General features: G+C 39.7%; 1 protein-coding gene across 1 annotated transcript in view; it reads right to left on the reverse strand.

Annotated features, from left to right (window-relative positions):
• The window catches only part of LOC103258399 (guanine nucleotide-binding protein G(q) subunit alpha), a 300,449-nt gene extending 279,454 nt beyond the window's left edge, over positions 1-20,995 (reverse strand). The window contains exon 1 of the mRNA XM_008056072.2: positions 20,844-20,995. Coding sequence (XP_008054263.2) covers positions 20,844-20,883 — 40 coding nt within the window. The 5' untranslated portion in view covers positions 20,884-20,995. The remainder of the gene's footprint in view (positions 1-20,843) is intronic.
• Between the last annotated feature and the right edge of the window lie 20 nt (positions 20,996-21,015).

Here is a 21,015-nt window from a genome sequence, read left to right on the forward strand (position 1 = left end):
CACCACTCAGGCTGTGGCATGTGAGAGGTCCACTCTTCCAGGCCAGTCTGATTTCTCCCTCTGGATTTCTCTATCCCTTTTTATACCAGCGTTTAAGTATTGAGGCCAAATTCAGGTAATGCATTGCTGCTTTATGCCTGTTAGGTAAGGAAACAACAAAGTAATAAGCAAATATTTGGAATCAACTGGGATTCATACTGAATGACAGATTGTAGAAATCTGTCCTGAAACCTAATAACTTCCACAACTTTACTGAAAGTACTAACAAAAATATTTTTGTCCTAATATGATTATTTATGAATCTTACTGTTCATCTACTTCCCTTCGAGAATGAACTGGGTAGAATTACAAATGCTAGAAACTGAGAACAAAGTTTAAATGAACTTGACCTCGAAAGGATGTTCCCACAGAATGAGGATGAAATTCAATAGGAATAACTACTCTCAGAATTGAAAAAAAAAAATCCAAGCAGATACATGATAAAGGGAAATGAAAAAATGCAGGACTGTGTGCAGATCACAGATAACAGACCAAAAACAGAACAATACAGTGCTGTAACAAGAAAAATGAAATAAACACGAACAACAATCAGAGTACTGGTGGAGAAAGTCATCGAGAGCCCTCTGCACTCACAAGTACTATACTTCTTGGGATGATTTATTTAAACAAAAATCAATGATTTCTAGAGTTTACACGTATTTTGGTTGGGGAGAAGAGGCAAAAATATCTACACTGACTTTATCAAAGCACATCTCAAGTTCTGGGTTTCACTACGGCTCTTCTCTTTTCTTTTTTTGTAAAGAGGAGAACAACTGGACATTAAGAAACAAGATTTATTCCTGCTTTATGAGAAATGATGGCAAGAGCTCATGAAGGTTGAAGAAAGTCACCCCAGGAGTGTCATGAAGCCAACTTCAATTATCAGAAGAAGTAGATGTGTGCCAGTGAGTTCCAGTCTCCCAGTATGCCCCAGGGATGGAGGCTTGAAGCTAGTTACAGGGCAGATTCCATGAAAGTTTTCTAACAGACATAGACAAAATTAAACAAACTAAAGACAAAATTCATTGGAGGATGTTCTCATCACAGAATGTAGAGGAGAACAGATGACAAACTGGGGATGCTATAGAGGCCACTGAAGTATGGGGTACAAGCTTGGACTGTAAAGCACATTTTTAACTGAGATTCTATAATCGTAACTCTCTATGAAAGACTTCACGTGTGTTAATTATAGTCATCAAGACTCATAAAACAGACTTCCTGGAAAGATGGTAGTGCTCTGAAAGCAACTTCCTTTTTACCCCTCAAGATGAACAAAAAGAAAAAAGTAGAGAGAAAAACCTCACCTATGTTAACGTTACTAATAGCAAAGTCTCTGTCAACCAGAAGTAATAAAAATGGACCAAACAGAGAGAACCTCCTGAGAGTCTACACTCAGCTTTCCTGCTTATAAAAATAGTACATTGTTGAGGGAATCAAGTGGGAAAGGTTCTCAAAGACTCCCTGGTCTTCCTCAACTTGGAGGAACAAGTAATGTCTCACTAGAATTCACATTCCTACCTAGTCTAGTCATAAAGTGGTTACAGAAAAATTACACAGCCAACAGATCTCACTTTCTCCCTCTGACCTGACTTATTTACAGGAAAAGCTGAGGGCTGAAGGCAAGCCTACTTCGCAAAGTGGTTTAGGAATGCAGAGAAAGATGCACAGAACAAGAAAAGTCCCAAAACAGTAAAACTCCATTCTGAATGGCTTCTCGTCAAAGTGGCAGACACACTCAAAAAACAGGAACAAATGAAACTAGCCGTGAGATGAAGTAAAGTTCATAGACTGAAGTGGCCACTGCCTGAGAGCCCTTTCTACTGCTCTAGACAGCTAAGCAGCTAAAAATAGAATACATACCATCATCTTCTAGCCCTCCAGCTCAACTGTTAAGGAAAAAATACAAACAGACCCAAGACAAATAGGGAAGGAAGTCAATGAGATTCCACCTACCCTATTTTTGGACAAATACTAGGGCCAGACAAAATTTGGAACATTCTTAAGCAAAAATGAATACAAGGTACAGAACATGCAAAAGGAAAATAAAGAGAATAATTTGGAAGATCTACTCTAGGAAACAAAAGAAAAAAAAAAAAGACTACAAAGCTTTGTGCTCTATCAAGAGAATTTAAGAAAATGTGGATGGTTGAAACAAGAGATTAAAAAATAGAATAAGGTAAAACAAAAACTGTCAGAGTTAAGAAAGGAAATAAGGAAGAAAAACAATGATGTTGCATAACTTTAAAAATGAAAGCATCAAGAAGATATAGCAGGTACTTCATTCAACATCTATTTACTGGCACTTGACATTTATATGCCAAATCAGTGTTGCAGCCAAAAGATCTGGCAAATCACACCAAGAAAAGAATAGAGAGATGAAGCAATTAAAGGGAACATAAAAATATTCAGTGATAAATTGGGGAAGACCCTTAAATGAAAGAATAAGTATACATATGAAATGGGTTCAGAGTGTTTCAGGATAAATAATATGAAACACTGAAGCACAACCTGGTAAAGTTAAGCTTCCATGTTAGAGAAACAAAGAAAAAAAAAACAACCAAATTTAAAAAAGCAAATCACAAAGAAAAAAATATTCAGATTGCAGACTTCTTATCAAATTTTATCTGTCAGGAAACAATGGCACAATATTTACCATATGGCAAGCAATATGGGTAGAAAAAAGGTGTAATCCAAGAATTCTACACAAATGCAAGTTGTTGGTAATATATGAATGCCACAGAAAAGGCATTTTCTTTTTTTTTTTGAGTTGGGAGTCTCACTTGGTCGCCCAGACTAGAGTACGGTGGCCACTCCCGGCCACTGCAGCCTCGCCTGCTGGGCTCCAGCAATCCTTCCGCCTCAGCCTTCCAAGTAGCTGGAATTATAGGCACGCGCTACCACGCCTGGCTGATTTTTTGATTTATTGTAGAGATGAGGTCTCGCTGCCCAGGCGGGTCTCAAACCCGCGGGCTCAGGCAATCCACTCACTTCAGCCTCCCAAAGGCGCGGGATTACAGGTTGAGCCACCGAGCCCGGCTAAGGCATTTTCAAATACACAAGAATTCAGGAAATATATCATCCATGGACCCTTCATAAAAAATCTACGTGAAGATATAATCCAGCCAACTCATTGGTGAATAAAGATAAATAAAAGCGTATAACTAAAGAAATCGAAAGAAGTAATATCTGGCAATAAGCATTTACTTAAACAAAGAATGCTACAAATGTGCTTCAATTGCAGACACCCACACAAATATAATGAAAATATACATTGAATTTCTGGGGAAAACTGTGTATTCAATAAGCAATACATAACAAAATACTTAGATGAGGTTCTTTAAGCTTAATTAAAATGATTCCCTGTGATCATTCCAGGTATTCAATATGAAATCAAAGAATTAAGCGTTTCAGAAAATGTGAAAACAAAAGGATTCTACATATAAAATCTGAGAAAGCACAGAATCATTTTCATACTGTTAAAGATCCAATAGGCTGCAAGATCAAATGTTAACTTGGTGTCAGCAAAGATGGACAGAAGACATTGAAGAAAGGAGCATAAGCGGAAAGTTGAATAGTCAGGCAGCTGTAATAAGGAAAAGAACAGAAGAGAGAAAATGTGGATGAAAGCGATGAACATGAAAGTGAACTTGAATACCATGCACTCCTCTCATTTCATCTGACACAAATATCTTTTATATATTCAAACTAAGATGACCTCAGTTTTCTCTATGTTTAGCCTATCAGTGACCATCAATAAGTCCTAGATAGACTCCAGAAAGATGCCCTTAGCCAGTGACAATTTTGTGTTTTTCTTGTAAGAGTTTTGTCAGCCGGGCTCGGTGACTCAGCCTGTAATTCCGTGCCTTTGGGAGGCTGAGGTGAGTGGATCGTGGGTTCGAGACCCGCCTGGGAAACTTGGTGAGACCTCAGCTCTACAATAAATCAAAAATTAGCCGGGCATGGTTGCGCACGCCTGTGGTTCCAGCTACTTGGAAGGCTGAGGCGGAAGGATCGCCGGGGCCCAGCGGGTCGAGGCTGCGGTGGCCGGGAGCGGCCACTGCACTCCTGTCTGGGTGACAGAGTGAGACTCCAACTCAAAAAAAAAAGAGTTTTGTCCTTTGATACATTCAATGTTATCTCAAAGAACATTGTCATACAAATAAATGTATAAAATCAAAATGTGTGGATGTTATTAATAGCCACTAAGATTTAGAGAACCACTTTAAACCTGGTATTGTTAATTTATCTGTGGCAGACAGGAACACAAAAGTTCATAACATGCAAATAAAATGCCAAGGAAAACAGAAAACGGAGTAATCCGAGGTTGGCAAAATTACTTCCAGAGTGCCAAACCCAGCTTGCTGTTTGTTATTGTAAATAACATTTTATTTGGAGAGAGCCACACCCATTCATTTAAAAAAAAGTTTATGGCAGAGTTGAGTGTTGCAACTTAGACCATATAGCCAAAAAGTCAAAAATACTTACTATCTAACGCTTTTAAAGTTTGTATATCCCCTGGATTTCAATTATATATCAATAAGTTAAAGAAGAATAAACTCAATTATTTCAGGAAAAGACTCTCACTCAGGCAGAGGTTAAAAAAGAAAAACTCTGAGAACAGCAAAAACAAAAATAAGAATAGCTGAAAATAAATGAGAGAAATACATCAAGCAAATGAAAGTAAAAGAATATTAATACCCAACACAGTTGCAATCAAGAGTTAACAGCATTAACTTACATAAAAAGTAATGCTATAATGATGACATTTAAATTCTCATGGACATTTTTTATATACCTCATAAAAGAATACAGTCATGCACCACATAATGATGTTTCGGTTAAAAACAGACCACATAAATGACAACAATCCCACCATAAAGTTATAATGGAGGTGAAAAATTCCGATCACCTAGTGATGACAGCCATCATAATGCAACATATTACTCACATGTTTGAGGTGACACTGGTATAAACAAACCTACGGAGTTGCCCTTTGTAAAAAGTGTACAGCACTGGCCTGGGCCTTCATGTTCATTCACCATTCACTCACCCAGAGCAAGTTCAAGTCCTGCATGCTCTATTTGTAGTTAGTATTCAATAAAAGTGTACCATTTTCTATCTTAAACCATGTTTTTACTGTACCTTTCTTATGTTTAGATACACAGATACTTACTACTGTGTTACAACTGCCTGCAGTACTTTCAGTACAATAACTTGCTGTGCAGGTTTGTAGCCTAGGAGCAATAGGCCGCACCATATAGCCTAGGTATGTAGTAGGCTACACCACCAAGGTTTGAGTACACTTACTCACATAAATAATAAAAACTGTGTAACAAATTTATTAAATAAAATGCAAATATATACAACCAATGAAGACTTTTTATGTCCTTCAGACTGACATAATCCAATGAGGGCTGGAACTGTTATGCCATGCTACACCATGCCATACCATGTTGGAGGCCAAAACATAAACTAGAAATGGGAAAGTAAACCAACATAAACCTTCCAAAAGGAAGGTGTGGTAATATGCATCAAATTTTAAATGGCCGGATGTGGTGGTTCACATGTCTGTAATCCCAGCACTTTGAGGGGTGGTAGCGAGAGAACTGCCTGAGCCAGGGGGTCGAGACCAGCCTGGGCAATTTGGCGAGACCTCATGTCTATCATAAATCAAAAAAATTACCTGGACGTTGTGGTGCACGCGTGTGGCTCCAACTACTTGAAAGGCTGAGGTGGAAGGATGGCCTGAGTCGAGGCTATGGTGGCCATGAACATGCCACTGCACTCCAGCCTGGACAACAGAGTGAGACTCTGACTCAAAAAAATTTAAAATACAGTTAAGTCTGTCATTTGGTTGATAATCCAACTGTGAGGAATTTACCCGAAAGGAACAATCACACAATGTGCAAAGATATATCCCCACAGTTTTCACTGTAGCACTGCTTATAACATTTTATTAATGGAATCAAAGTAAATTTTCACTAAATAGTGATACATAAATAGCAGTGTGCTGGTAAACATTTAAGAATTAGTTCTTCAGGGTTGGGAGTATAAGCCCTGATGTGTTGTATAGGCCCATTTCTGTGATGTAAATATTCCCACCATTGCTGATTTCACGCTATCAAAGTGAAGTCATTGAATGTACAGTTGAGACGTGCAACGCTGCCTTTCAAGAGCAGGTGCAGACTTGCTATATCACACCAATGCATGATCAAAATATACTGAAACACTAAAAAGCCATAAATACAAAGTAAAAGATTTATATGAACATAGCAAGATATCCATTACATATTACTGAATGAAAAAATCCAATTACACAAGAGCAGCTTATGTACATATAATCTGTGAGAGTGTGAATTCATTTTCGTTTTGAAAGAAAAAGTCATACAACAGTTTTGTGGAACACACCACTTTCAATCTAGTTTTGTCTATAACAATAGCAGTAAATCTAGCTTACATGCAGTAGCTAAAGCAAATCAAGATTTTTATTTTAGAACAGAAGAGCAAAAAGATCAACAGATTTGGCTTGATAATAATTAAAAACTTCTGTATTAAATCACACAAAACAAAGAAAAAGAAAACAACAGACTGGGGTTACGTTTTTTGCAGTAAATATGACAAAAAGCTCATTTCATTTGTATGTTTAAATCTCATAAACAGGCAAAGAAAATGATGAGACAATTCACAAAATTCACAAAATAAGAAATTTAACTGCAAACAAACATATGGGAAAATGATCATTCTCACGAGTGATCAAATAAATGCAAATTGTAGAATTATGTGCCATTTTTTGCCTACTAACTTCTTGATACCCTTATAATATTGTTCATGATGCTGCAAACTGTATAAATCATTTCAGAATGTGTTTTGAGTTTGTATAATCAAGAGTTATAAAATCTCATATCCTCTGACCTAGAAATAACATTTCTATAAATTTGTTCTAAAGAATTTTGAGTGTGCATGTTTTAAAAAGTTACCTACACCAAGAACTTCATCACAGCATTATTTCTGAAATGAAAACACTGGGAAAAACCCAATTTTTTCAACCCAATATACAAACAAAGAAAACAAATATACATCCTCTGAACAGAATATTATGCAGCCCTTTCAGGTATTAACACGAAGTCTATACAGCTACATAGAAAATGCTTACAACATAATGTTAAATTGTACAATATGATTACATCAAAGCAAGAAACAGAAATGTAAAGCAGACTAAAAAGGGATATAAAAGAAAAGATCATGGTTCTTACTTTACATGGGTTTATTTTTGATACATTTATGAGTACATTTTGAAACTTTTTTCAAACTGTACAAAAAACTATTGCATTATTTGTAAAATTTCAAAATCACTGAAAAATAGGACATAACAAATAATGTAATTAAATAACAGAATGGGCTATCATTCTTTCAAAGGCCAACATGAAAACAACATAATGTATTTCTTAAGAATGTAAGGAAATTCTTAAGTAGAAGAAAAGAAACATTTCTTCTTAACTCAAACTTAGACTGTCCAGTAAATACAATAGTTTTTCTCGTTATCAAACTTTTTTTTTTTTACTATTTTAGAAACAACCATACCACCAGAGGATAATACCAAGTACTCTTCTTTATTTCATTCCAAAAAGAAAATACAACATAAATTCAGGCCAAAGCATACTGTATAAAAATACACTATCCTGTATAATAGAAAGGAAGTATGTTTTTAATAGAAGATCCCATGATTCTGGACCAGGAATGCACAACGCATTAATTAACTCTGAGATAGATACATTGTAATTTGAGAAGCAATTCACAGATAAACTCTAGGGATTTAGAAAAATCCTAGGGAAGAATCTCTGTTCCCATAAGCATGGTCTTTAGTAGAAAACACTACATAAAAAGTGTTTTTCACAGGACAGACTTGGAGTCAAGATTTCCCTAAAGAAATATTACTGAAGTCCTATAATTTCCTCCTTTAAAATGCAACTCTTTGCCAAGAATTATTGGATAAGGAAATAAAAATTGTTTCTCAGAAACTGATAAAGCAACATACAGGTATCTTCTGTCACAGAAGATGTGAAACATCACTACAACAGGTTGGTATGTACCCAAAATTTTTAAATCTTTTTTTTTTTTTTTGGGAGTCTCATTTTGTTACCCAGACTGGATTGCAGTGGCACGCTCATGGCCACCGTAGCCTCAACCTGCTGAGCTCAGACAATCCTTCCACTTCAGCCCTCCAAGTAGCTAGAACTAAAGGCATGCGCTACCATGCCAGGCTTATTTTTTGCTTTATTGTAGAGCTGAGGACTTACCAAGTTGCCCAGGCTGGCCTCGAACCCCTGAGCTCAGGTAATCCTCCCACTTCAGCCTCCCAAACTGCTGGGATTACGGGCTTGAGCCATTGCACCTGGCCTTAAATCATTTCTAAATGCTCTGGATAACGTTACAAGGTGACTCAAGGCAAAATAGGCAAAATTACAACGTCCAGGACACCCATTCACTTGTCCTTGAACACAGCAAAGTCCTTCTACCTCCAGACTCCATGGCAGAGTGAGCTTAACTCCAAGAGGGGACAGTATATGGCAACTCATTACTTCTTGGGTGATTAGGAAGTGACTGATAATAAAAAAGAGGTTAATTTCAAGTATTTTTTATTTTAGCATTCCCTAGTTCTCTCAAATTATTCAAAATTATTCAAATTATCTGAAATATATTTGCCCACATTCTGAGTCAAGGAATCCTCTCAAGTTGCTATTCTCATGGACAAATGCAGCTTCATTTTGAAGGCTGATCAAATTAGAAACAGACTGTTGAGACCTTTAAAAAGTCTCAGGAAAAAGTCGACTCCTCGGCTTGGATGTGATGGTCCAGAATGTGAACAGCACACAAGAGAACACATCCATCGATAGGTGTATTCTCTCAGCTAAAAACTGTGAAGTTATTTCTACATTACATGTATACACACCAGTGTATGCATCTACCTGGTAAGAGTATCTCATAATGCTTATCTACGTACTGCCTGGGGCAACTGAAAGGCACTTTATTATAGGAGATGCAAGCCAAGCAAAAACAGCTTTACTGGACAAGGATGCCTCAGAGACACTCCCATAACCTATCACCAGAATAGCAGAGTTCTCAACACAGATGCATTTCTATCACCTGAAACAGCTAACAGGGGGGGAAAAAATGGAGAAGCCAGGTTGCAAATTTTCTTTTTAATGTATCAATGGTTTCTCTCAAGATACTGCTTGACCTAAGCTCTGTACTTATTAGTCTACTTAACCACCTCTGGGAACAAACAAAAGGACAGGGACAGTGAATTAAACACAAACTCCTCCCTTCTAACACAGGCTTCTACACTTGCTCATCTCCCAACCCACCATCTAGGAGAGGAAGGACACAGTGGACATAACAATGAGGATGAGGAAATGAGGTAGGGTAGTGGAGCTGGCCAAAGTAGCATTGGCCTGGCTCTTCATAAGTGAGGATACCCTCCCCTGGCACAGGCCACCTTTCCTTTGCTCTCCTCTCCTTCCCTCCAGAGCCTAGGGAAGATACAACTGCACCAACCCTACTGGCAACAACATCCTGTGCCCTAGTAAGCCCCATGAGACTCCCCTCATGGGGAGTCTCCCTTGCCCTGCGACTGTTCTCCCCCCCCCCCCCCCACCAAACTCTTACTTCAAATCTGAGACCAAGGTAAGGAAGGCTGACACTGAAAGATAACAAGGAGAAAGCCACAAGCCAGGAAGTAAGTAGGGGTGCAGGAATGCCAATTACCTGCTTGGCACCAAGCCTGTGGAGCTAAGTTTTTGTTACAGTGTCTCTAGACCGTGGGTGAGAGCCCAGCCGCTCCTTCTTTGGCCACAGAGCCCTTTCTCCAGAGTGCAGAAAAGGGACACACTTTCTCAAGTTTCTCTGACCATGGTCACGTCAACTGAGGATGGCTCAGAGGCCACAGTATTATATATATTTTTTTAAACAAAAAAGTATAAAAATCATTTACCTCTTTACATCCATGCTATGAATGTTTCCACCATTACCTGTTTTTCTGGTCTCAGCAAAAGCCTCAAGAAAAGAAGGGCAGAGTGTTGGAAGAAGAAATGAACACAAATGATCTCCCCAATGCTTCATTCTAAACCTTTCCTTGAAAGCCCTACCCTTTCCTTGAAAGGGATCTACCAGCTCCAAGTACAAAGCAGCCTCCCAACTGCATCCCACTGAGGTGCAGGAAGCATTCCCGGTGCCCAGGCTCCCTGGCCAACCAGCTGTCACTAAAAATGGCAGTGATGGCCTTGGGCAGCAGAGATTGTTTGTAGGCAAATGAAAAGCAATGCTGTACTTGCTTCAGCAGCACATATACAAAGAAAAGCAATGCTTAAAGCCCAATGAAGAAAAAACAAACAAAGTAGTGAGTCAAAGGAAGCTGCCTAAGGGTGTGGAAAAAAAAGACCCGGGCCTGAACAGAGCAACCTTAAACACTGTGCTTCTCAGGCTCTGCCTCTGTGCCTCCCAGGATATCGCCCTTCCTGCAGGAAGCAAGAGACCATGCTGATATGACAGGAGGTTTTTGATACCACTCCCTGTGAAGACAGCACAACTATCAGCAGCATGCCAGGCGGCATGAGAGGAGCTCTGAGCAGTCTCGCTAAGGCCTCATTCACAGACCCTCTTTAGTGGGCTCTCCCCTGCAGGGAACTCCAGTTACTACAGAAGAGAAAAGAGGCAAAGCATAAAGAGCCAGGCCCGTGAGGAGGAGCCCACCAGATCCTATGCTTCCTTGTCGAGCTCATCACCAGCGAAGGCAGAGACCTCAGATCCCTTGTCCGGGGGCGAATTCTGGCGGACAATGGCTGAGATGCCAAAGCTCCAGAAGAAGCAGAAAAAAGTTTCATAGATGTCCGGTGGTCCTTAGAGATCTCCTCATTCGATAGGTGTCTATGGAAAAAAGCAAGTGAACAAAGGAACAAAACACTCTCAGGTTAGTCTATGGGCAAGAAGATTCAGTAGGCAGGGCAGAAATACTTGACCGCCTTCCAGTCACAGGTTTTAGAAAAGATACACGTAACTAATACAAAATAACACAGCCATAAGGAGTGTCTAATCCAAGCACTTAGCCAAACCTAAACTTTCATCAAGCTACTCTGCCATTCTGTTTAAATCACTATATGATTTATCAATTCTCAAAAACATATCTCAAGAGTTAGAGGGAAACAAGAGTTAAACACTTAAGTATTCTGGCATTCTTTTAAGGGCAAACTATGAACAAGAATTAAAGTCATCTTGTATTATTAGAACAAGTCACAGGAAATGGGTCATCTCTCTAGGACAAGAGGAAAATTGCACTTGCCATCTGCAGAAAGACATATACTAGAATGAAGGAGCTCTGCAAAGCGTAGGTCCTAAAATATCAATTCACATGGTAAGAAAACATCACTGCATCTTTACCCTTACAAGACAGACAAGCCGAGCACAGTGGCTCAGCCTGCAATCCCAACCCTTTGGAAGACCAAGGCGAGAGGACTGCCTGAGCCCCAGGGTTCGAGACCCGTCTGGGCAACTTGGTGAGACCTCATCTGTACAATAAATCAAAAACTCAGCCGGGCATGGTGGCGCACACCTGCAGTTCCAGCAAGTTGGAAGGCCGAGGTGGCAGGATCGCAGGAGTTCAGCAGGCCAAGGTTGCGTGGCCGTGAGCATGCCACTGCACTCCAGCCTGGGCGACAACTCAAAAAAAAAGAGACAAACAAACCCACCCAAAAAACCTAGTCCAGCTGATTGGGTATAACAAAGCAAAGACCACTGTCGTCCTCCTTCACTATCTCTAAGGAAACACAATTAGAAAGAAATGTTGTTAAGGTTCTCAAGTCACTAAGTCGAGGACGGTTGAATCATTAAATGTGGAAGACGTGCTGTTACTCAACACATGCCTGCAGCACCTTCTACCCCCAGCACACGTACTGTATCCTATGTTGAAACCCAGTGGCCCGCGATAGATTATCCAGCACTGGCTCACTAACTCTCTGCTGGTAATCATGAACCAAACTCAAGTCCCTGCCCTCTGGGATAAGAGAGAAGAATTTTACATTTTGTTCAGTAACAACGCATTTTGCTTTACAAACCAGAGTAAACAGTTGCAAAAGAAAGTTAATCATCTCGTAAAACGCACATTCACAAATCCCATCCTTTTAATGTCTTTTCTTTTTGAGTTGGAGTCTCACTCTGTCACCCAGGCTGGAGCGCAGTGGCACGCTTATGGCCACCGCAGCCTCGACCTGCTGGGCTTGGGTGATCCTTCCGCCTCAGCCTTTCAAGTAGCTGGAGCTACAGGTATGCACCACCATGCCCAGCTAATTTCTGATTTATTGTAGAGACGAGGTCTCACCAAGCTGCCTAGGCTGGTCTCGAAACACTGGACTCAGGCAATCGTCTCACCTCTGCCTCCCAAAGTGCTGGGATTACAGGTGTGAGCCTCTAAGCCCAGACCTTTTAATGTCTTAAAGCGCCCAACTTCCCCTCTCACCAGCTCACAGCCACATGATGTCTGACAGAAGCACCAACTTGGAAGTTCTCTAAATCGTAAGGAAACACGCAAGCCAGAGAATGTGAGGAGCCCCACTTAGCAATAGTTTAAGGAAGATGTAGAGAGTAAATGGGCAGGTGGTATTCACACGGACAGATTTGAGGGACAGGTTGGTAGACTGAGAAATGGGTGAGAGAATCACAAAAGCACTCCTTTTTAGAAACAATACACAGATGTGTTAACCAGAAAACAAACGGTGGTAGGAAATGCTACCAATCCCCACGTTGCCCCTACAGCAAAAGGAAATATAGAAAAGAAACAATTAAAATGGATGAAAAAAATGTTTAACATATAAAAACAAACAAAAGAAATTAGCTTTTGTTAGCAAGTGCCACTGATCAAAAAAAAAAAGGAAAAAAGTCAAATTATTGAAAAAGGCAATTAATTCATGATTTCAGTTCTTCTAAGGAAAAAAACACAAGGCCACCTCCCAGAAATATACATGACTATGTTTCTAAACAGCACTATTCACTTCCCGCAACAGAGACAAGAAGCTGGCTCTATCTCTTTTTCTTCAATTTGTGGATCAACAATTATTGTTCCCTTCTGTGAGGTTTCAGGAATATAATAGCATTAGGAACATTTTAGTTTCCAACCACACCACAATCCATTACACACTTCCCTGAAACAACTACTTTGTTTCAAAGGCAGTCAAATGGCTCACAAGCCAAGATTAATCCTGTAATAAAAGGTGCATGAATTTTCAAAGGACTTGTGTGTATAACAAATTTCCATTGGAACAGCTGGATCAACTGCGATTGGCTTTTAACCTGAAACAATATGAGGATGTTCAACTGAAATGCTGTCCCGAGAGAACACATGAGAGAAGCAAAAACCATTCCCGTCTTTAAAACAGAATGCCTTTCACGGTGCCCCATGTGGCCCAAGAAAAAGCAGAGAAGCAGAAAAGGGAGAAAATACGGTTAACGCCCAGTAGGAGAAAGCAATAAACTTAAATTCACTTCCTCCCGTTACTCTACTTTCCTTTAGAAATCCAGTTCCCACCCTTCTACCCCATCCTCTTACCAACATCCCTAGTTGTGATAACAGAATCATTGGGAACTGAGCTAGGCATTGTGCAATGTTGAGATCAAAGAAGCAAGAGTCAGGATCTTTGCCTTCATGGAGCTTCTAATCTAGTGAGAAACATAGGGCAGGTAGTCAGAAGCAGTTTCTCACAGGTAAAGGCTAAAAAAGGCTTCAAAGAAAGAGTTCAAATTCTCAGAATCATCTGCTTTCTCCAGTTGTGTAATTCCCAGAAAGACCCTAAAATGATCTTCAGATTATTCTGTCTTTTTCTTTGTATGAAGAACCAACAGAAAAGTAAACGCCAGGAAGGATAAAAGTCAGAAAGACACGTACAAGGGTATTAGCTACAGAACAAGAACTATGAAAAGTACTCAGTCCTAGTCCGGGTGTGGTGGCTCACGCCTACAAACCCAGCACTTTGGGAGGCTGAGATGAGAGGATTGCCTGAGACTGTGGGTTCAAGACCAGCCTGGGCAACTTGATGAGACCTCGTCTCTACAGTAAATCAAAAAATTAGCTGGGCGTGGTGGCACACGCCTATGGTTCCAATTACTTGGAAGGCTGAAGCAGAAGGATCACCTGAGCCCAGCAGGTCGAGGCTGTGGTGGCTGGGAGCATGCCACTGCCCTCCAGCCTGGGCGAGAGTGAGACTCCAACTCAAAAAAAAAAAGTGCTCAGTCCTGTCAACAAATAAGGAGTGTCTCACATAGCACATTATTTTGCACATAGTAGGTGATTATATGTGTTCATGTGATCAGCATGCTGTATATCAACTTCCTTCTTAAGGCAGGACTGGTTAAAAATATAATTTTTTAAGGAAATGTTTATTTCCCAGTAACTGACAAGTGTTTGTTAAATAAATGGATTTATGATAACCTCATAATTTTATTTTTACATAATATTAATTTTATTCTTTAAACTCAACTATGAAGGCTTTTACCAAAATATTCTACGTTGATTTCAGAAATTATAGCTAGGTATAAAGGTTAACCACAGGGCTACACAGTGAATTCAGTTTAGGGGTCTCTCAAGCATTGCAATATGGATGTTTATTTTTGTTTGTAAAGCCCAGATTCATGATCACCTAGAATTTATTAACTCATTTCATCAACATTTAGGTCCTTTTTTCCTTTTTACTATGTGTCAGATGAGAAATCAGATATATTTTTACACATCAGTAATGTAACAAATCAAAGGTAACTGTCAAACAACTTCCTATAATTTTATTAGTAACAGCTGTTCACACAAAATACTGCTTGGGTCTGAGAATAGCTCTTTAATGTTATTCCTTTCCGCAGAACAAGAGAAAACGTTCACTGTTTACTGTAGTCAGTTACTGCCACAAATTTAATTACCCACAATCACACATTTTACCTTCTATTGCTATTTCACACTTCCCTACGACTAATTCTGCATAGATCTTAACATTACATAAAGCCATTATAAAAGCTCCCCTTTGAAAAATGTTACTGCTTCCCCACACCTTCAACCAGGAAATCCAACTTTAAATTTGTTGCCACAAATACATGTATTTCCCGCAACCCAGTATACAAAGTCTGGAGGAACAGAATCCCTTCATCTTCTTAGGGAGAAAGCAATCCTAACCTTCTTATAAAATGGCTTCTCTCTCTTCCAAGATGTACCCTTTGAGCTCCCTATTTTCCCTCTACAGTATCCAATCAACATTTTCACTAATAGCAACCAAACTAATACCTCCCCTTAAAGAAAAATTAATATGAATGCTGGAATCAACATCATCTTTGGAAAATCCTGCTAATTTCTTTTCATGTATAAGTTTGCCTGGACCATGAAGAAAAATCTGTTCCCTTTTTCTGCTAAGTTTAGCATAGCACGAAGCCTCACAACTGCAAAAGCTGTTTCAGGTTCTTAAAAATTCATCCGTAACAAAAATCATAACTATATTTAATAGGCACTTCTAAGCACTGAACATAAGTCATCTCTTGTAAAGTGAAGCAGCAGTAGAGCTTTTGTTGTTTTTTTTTTAATAAAAAAGAGCCTATCAAATTTATTTGTAACAAACAAAATGGCTTCTAAATTATTCTTCTGGTTTTTCTTTCTAAACTTACCTTAAAAATATTTGAATAGATGAAGAATAATTTCACAGTTCAGCAGGGTTTTAATTTGTGTCAAAGTTCCCATATGAAGAAATAACATATAAGTACAGGATGGACAGTTATATGTCAGATCTACAACAGACACATGGGTCAATGCAAAGAGCTTACTCCAAAGGTTCTGTCATATTGTCAGAGCTACAGTTTTGATTTTTATTAGGGATGTTCCCATTTTGCTCTTCAGTTATAAACTCTAAGTATTCTGTTTCAAGAAAATGCATCCAAATAAATCCTGTCATTTAGAAACACATTCAACACTTGGAAGCTAAAAGTGTAGCCAAAAATAAACACCGCTGGTCCTTAAAGCAGCCTCATAAACACCATATTTTGGTATTTCCAGAGAGATGCTGTTATTAGGGCTGCTTAGAGCAGTGAGTCGCCACTGTAGATGGCCACCAGGATAATTCAGGCAACCAACCTACCCACTCTTCATCCATCAACATGCCCAGTCCAATGAACTCTTTCTCCTGAGGGGTAGTGGAAAGGGTGCTCTTTATCCAGATGTGCAGGAACAAAATCTCCACACAGTCGAAACTGACCAGAACATTCTCAGCCTTCCAAGCCTTCTTCTTGCTCTAACTACAAGTACAATTTTCAGTACAAACATATGTCCCTCATAATAAACATGCTCTATCTGCAATTCCTGAAATTCTGTATTTAATCATGGTGGTTTTCCTGTGTAACTGCCTAGGTACAACACAAACACCTGTTTGGTTATCACCTGTGCTCTACAAAATATTAAAAATTCTTCCTCATCAGTGCATCAGTGATAAGGTTAAACCATACACAATCAAAAGGAACCAAGATACAGGATGGTTTCTTTTTCTTTTCATTAAACTTTCATACTGTAAAGTATGACTGTCATCATTCCCAATGCACCCAGAACAGGACGATAATACACTGGTTCAGTATGTGATACATCTAACATTAATATTTCCTACCCTGGAATGCATTTATAATTAACTGGCTGAAAGATTTATAATTTTTTAAAAGAAGTTCACGATTATGTCTTCCACAAACAAGAACACTATATTACCCCATGTTTCTATAATTTATTCATTATTTCTGGTCCTAATTTCTAGCAGGAGAATCATAAATAAATTCATCCACTAAGCAAATGTTTATTGAGAGAATTCTATAAGTCAGATATTGTGCTTGAAGCTAGGATTTAATATTGAACAGAACAGACACAATCCCTACCCTCATAAGCTTGCAGTAGACTCAGAAGAAAATTTACAATCAAATATAAAATTCAGTCTAAAAGTCTATGAGCAAATTATTCTTCCTCTTAAGACTGGCCTAAACATTGCCTGTTTTCAATAGGTAGAATCCAAAAATAAAAAGGTTTTGTTAAATCTTCATATTAAGATCTAAAGAGTAAAGATTTCAAAGACATGTAAAATTAGAACAGTTTAACTAGAAAAAATGTATCTTCTAGAAACTGAAAAAAATTTCAGAATGAATATCTATGTCTTGGAGCAGGCATTCAGGATCACTTGTTTTACGTAGAAAGACAAAATAGCACTAAATGATGTGTATGTACCTCCAATAGAAATATTTAGTGAATATTCATAAGTATTAATCAATTAAAGGAAATATAATGTACTTTGCACCTAGAAAGTATATGAAAAACATCAACCAAGTTAAAAGAATGTAGGTCTTATATATCTATGTAGAATACAAAGAGTAAGACTTGAGTGCCAAAGAAAATAAACACTAATATAAATGAATTCAGAGAATAAGTTAAAGGACAAGAATTCAGAAATGTATGTATATATGTGTATACACACACATACACACACACACACACACACACACACACACACACACATATATATTTTTTTTTTTTTTTTTTTTTTTGAGTCAGTCTCACTCTGTTGTCCAGGCTAGAGTGGAATGGCATGTTCACAGCCACTGCAGCCTCAACCTGCTGGGCTCAGATGGTCGTTAGCCCAGCAGGTTGCTGGAACCACAGGTGCATGTCACCATGCCTGGCTAATTTGTTGATTTATTGTAGAGACGTCTTGTCAGGTTGCCCAGGCTGGTCTTGAACCCCTGGACTCAGGCAATCCTCTTGTCTCTGCCTCCCAAGGTTCTGGGATTACAGACATGAGCCACTGCACCTGGCTAGAAATTAATATATTCTTATGGTGGTAGACTTCAGGGTTCATTTTGTAAAAATTAAAATCAAAATATATAAGTACTATGGAATGAATGTGGAAGACACTAGCATAACTGCTATATATAAATCAAAATGGCCCAAATTTGCTGCCATACTTTCATTTAGTCAAGTAATCACCATTTTCCTTTTCTAAGTTCTCCATACTATTAATACATAAAAGTAAGTGAGCAAAATCAAGGGTTCACACTTTTATCCCTACCAAACAAATCCTTTTCCATTAAAATGCCATGCCTCAAACTAAAATTCACTTTGAAAATAATTTCATATTAAAATTTACTTCAATATAAGGGTGATTCCTCCATATAAATACACTGGCAAAAAAATTAATAGATCTTTGCCAGGCGTGGTGGCTCAAGCCTGTAATCCTAGCACTTTGGGAGGCCGAGGTAAGAGGACTGCCTGAGCCCAGGGGTTTGAGACCAGCCTGAGCAACTTGGTGAGACTCGTCTCTACAATAAATCAAAAAATTAGCTGGGATGGCGGCGTGCGCCTGTAGTTCCAGCTACTTGGAAGGCTGAGGCGGAAGGATTGCCTAAGGCCAGCAGGTCGAGGCTACGGTGGCCGTGAGCGTGCCACTGCCCTCCAGCCTGGGCAACAGAGTGAGACTCCAACTCAAAAACATACATATATTAATAAATCTTTAAAGGATGTGAAAGGATACATTCGCCTCTGTAGTTTTTGTTTAAATGAAGGAAGGAACCAGAAAATTCACCCTATAGTACTAATCAAAGTTAGCAAATCAGGAACTCAAGTGAAACCCCCTCCTGATACCCGCCCTTATTCAAATCAACCCTCCTAGATTCAAAGACTCATGAAATCATACACATACATCTCTACACTTAGTATACACTACTATATAAATAGCGTAGGTATTGCAGTAGTTCTATTACAAAAGCAACACACATACAGAACATGAAGCAGTAGCAATCCTTCCACGATGTCCAGGGATCATATTTCTGGCAGAAACCTGTATCATTTTTAAATATTGCTCATAAATGTAGGTGCTACATTAATGTCACATTTTTCTAACATTTCTAATAGGCCATATTTGGGGACAGGCTGGGGCTATATTAAACTCTACTCAAATATCCAATGAGGGGGAAAAAGTTCTCTACACTTACCACCATTTAGCAGTAAAACTGTTTTACTTTACTTTTTATTCTAAAAAAAATTATCTCTAAGTTCATTTTTAAAAGCACAGTATGTTATTCAAATACACAGTATGTAATTAAGCATCCACATAAGAGCATTTCCCTTTAGTCAAACAGGCCTTCAAACAAAACCCCTGGGCTTTAACCCATAGCTGCTGGGAAACCCAGGGCTGTCACATTTCAGGCAATTAGGGTTGTCTAGAGAGACCTAAAACGCCCTGTTCACGGCTAAACAAAAACAAAGACCATACACAGGGCAAAATAAGAAGAAAAATACAGTTCTTAAAACAAGTCTTTCTAAAACACATGCTCTTCCCCTTTAATCATGCACTTGAACACTCTGTATATTCTCTTGCCCCCTCTAATTTGTTCTCAATCTTGAGAATTCAGAAAACATTCAACTGTACGTTGTCAGCCACTAGAAGTAGCTCAAAATGAGAATTTTTTTAAAAAAGACCTTTATTTTCCAACTGCAGTTTTCCTCTCCCCTGGCTTCATTCCCTTAATCCCACCTCTGTCATCCAGTGCTTTGCTTTCTCTTCTTTACAAACATGTGCACATTTATCTAATAGGGTTTCAAAATGAAGACATAAAGCATGGCCTGTGAATTAACCATTTGTAACTATGTGTGATCCTCATATTCTCTTCCTGCTTGTAAATGATCCAGTACATAAGCAGTTCAGTCCCAAAGGCAATTGGTTCTTTGAGCCAGCAAATGGAATGCTCAAGGAAGAAAATGCATGCTTCTCAGACCCAAACTGACAGGACCATATTCTTTTCTTACAGAAATGTTTGAGAAACGTATTTATTATACTAACAAATATCTAGAGCACAAGTGCAGACAATTTTCAGGCCTGTTACCGCAAAGCTGTTCGCTCTTCCTTCCACAATAGCCCAGAGTTATGTCACGCTGGATCATATATGGACACCAATCGCCTGATTCTGAACGTTCTCTCAGAGATAATAATCAATAGAATTCCTATTTTAGAAATGGCATTTTCTCGCTAACTTCGTGTTACAGCAGAATGCTGGGGTTTTTTCCGAGATTAGAGGGTCATTTTTGCTGCAGGCTTCCCGTTTTCCTTCTAGCCCAGATTTCAAATGCTGTCTTAAACAAAAGGTTTCTATTTGCTTCCATGAGAGCAATTTAGAGACTACTACTGCTTTCAGTAGTAGCTATTATGGATTCAGGCCTACATCTGGGTTGCTCATTAAACAAAAGATACCGGTCGCTGTCAGCCGCCACACAGCACAGCGCTCTCCTACCCCTCATCTTTAGCCGGAAGGAATGGTGCAGACGAGAAACACGCCTGTCACCAACCACTGGCCAAGAAACTCTTCCGAGCTCCCTCCTGCCGACGGTCTGATGGCTGGAGAACAGCACTCGTGTGGCACATTTGGGCTTGCCCTCCCGCCCCGCCCCCGACACAGAGGCCCTTTCTTTGCAGAGCCAACCACTCGGCTTCCTCATCACCACTCCTTGGAGAATCCAGTCGCGCGCCTGCCCACCCTGCCACCATTTCCCCCTTGACCCCACTGATAATGGATGCACCCAGCCACCGCACGCCATTCCCTAACGTGCCCTGGCTCCGCCGCCACCCTCGGGGTCACACACACACACACACACGCCCTGGCTCCGCTGCCACCCTCGGGGTCACACACACACACACACACAGCTCTCGGCTACACCACCCCACGGGGCGCGGCGGCCACAGCACTGGAAGTTCAACCCCACTGCCCACCTTTCCACCCCCGCGCCTCGGGCCCGAAGTGATCTGCCATTTGGCAGATGCACAGCAGATAATGCACAGCGCTCGGGGACACGAAAAGGCACGAGCCGAGGCACCGGGCAGGGCGGCCCCGACCCTTCTGCCTTCGGGTGCGTGTGCGTGTGTGTGTCCACGCGCGCGCCCG

Source organism: Carlito syrichta, unplaced genomic scaffold (assembly GCF_000164805.1).
Source record: "Carlito syrichta isolate Samal-C Ts95f unplaced genomic scaffold, Tarsius_syrichta-2.0.1 Scaffold302089, whole genome shotgun sequence".
Classification (NCBI taxonomy): domain Eukaryota; kingdom Metazoa; phylum Chordata; class Mammalia; order Primates; family Tarsiidae; genus Carlito; species Carlito syrichta.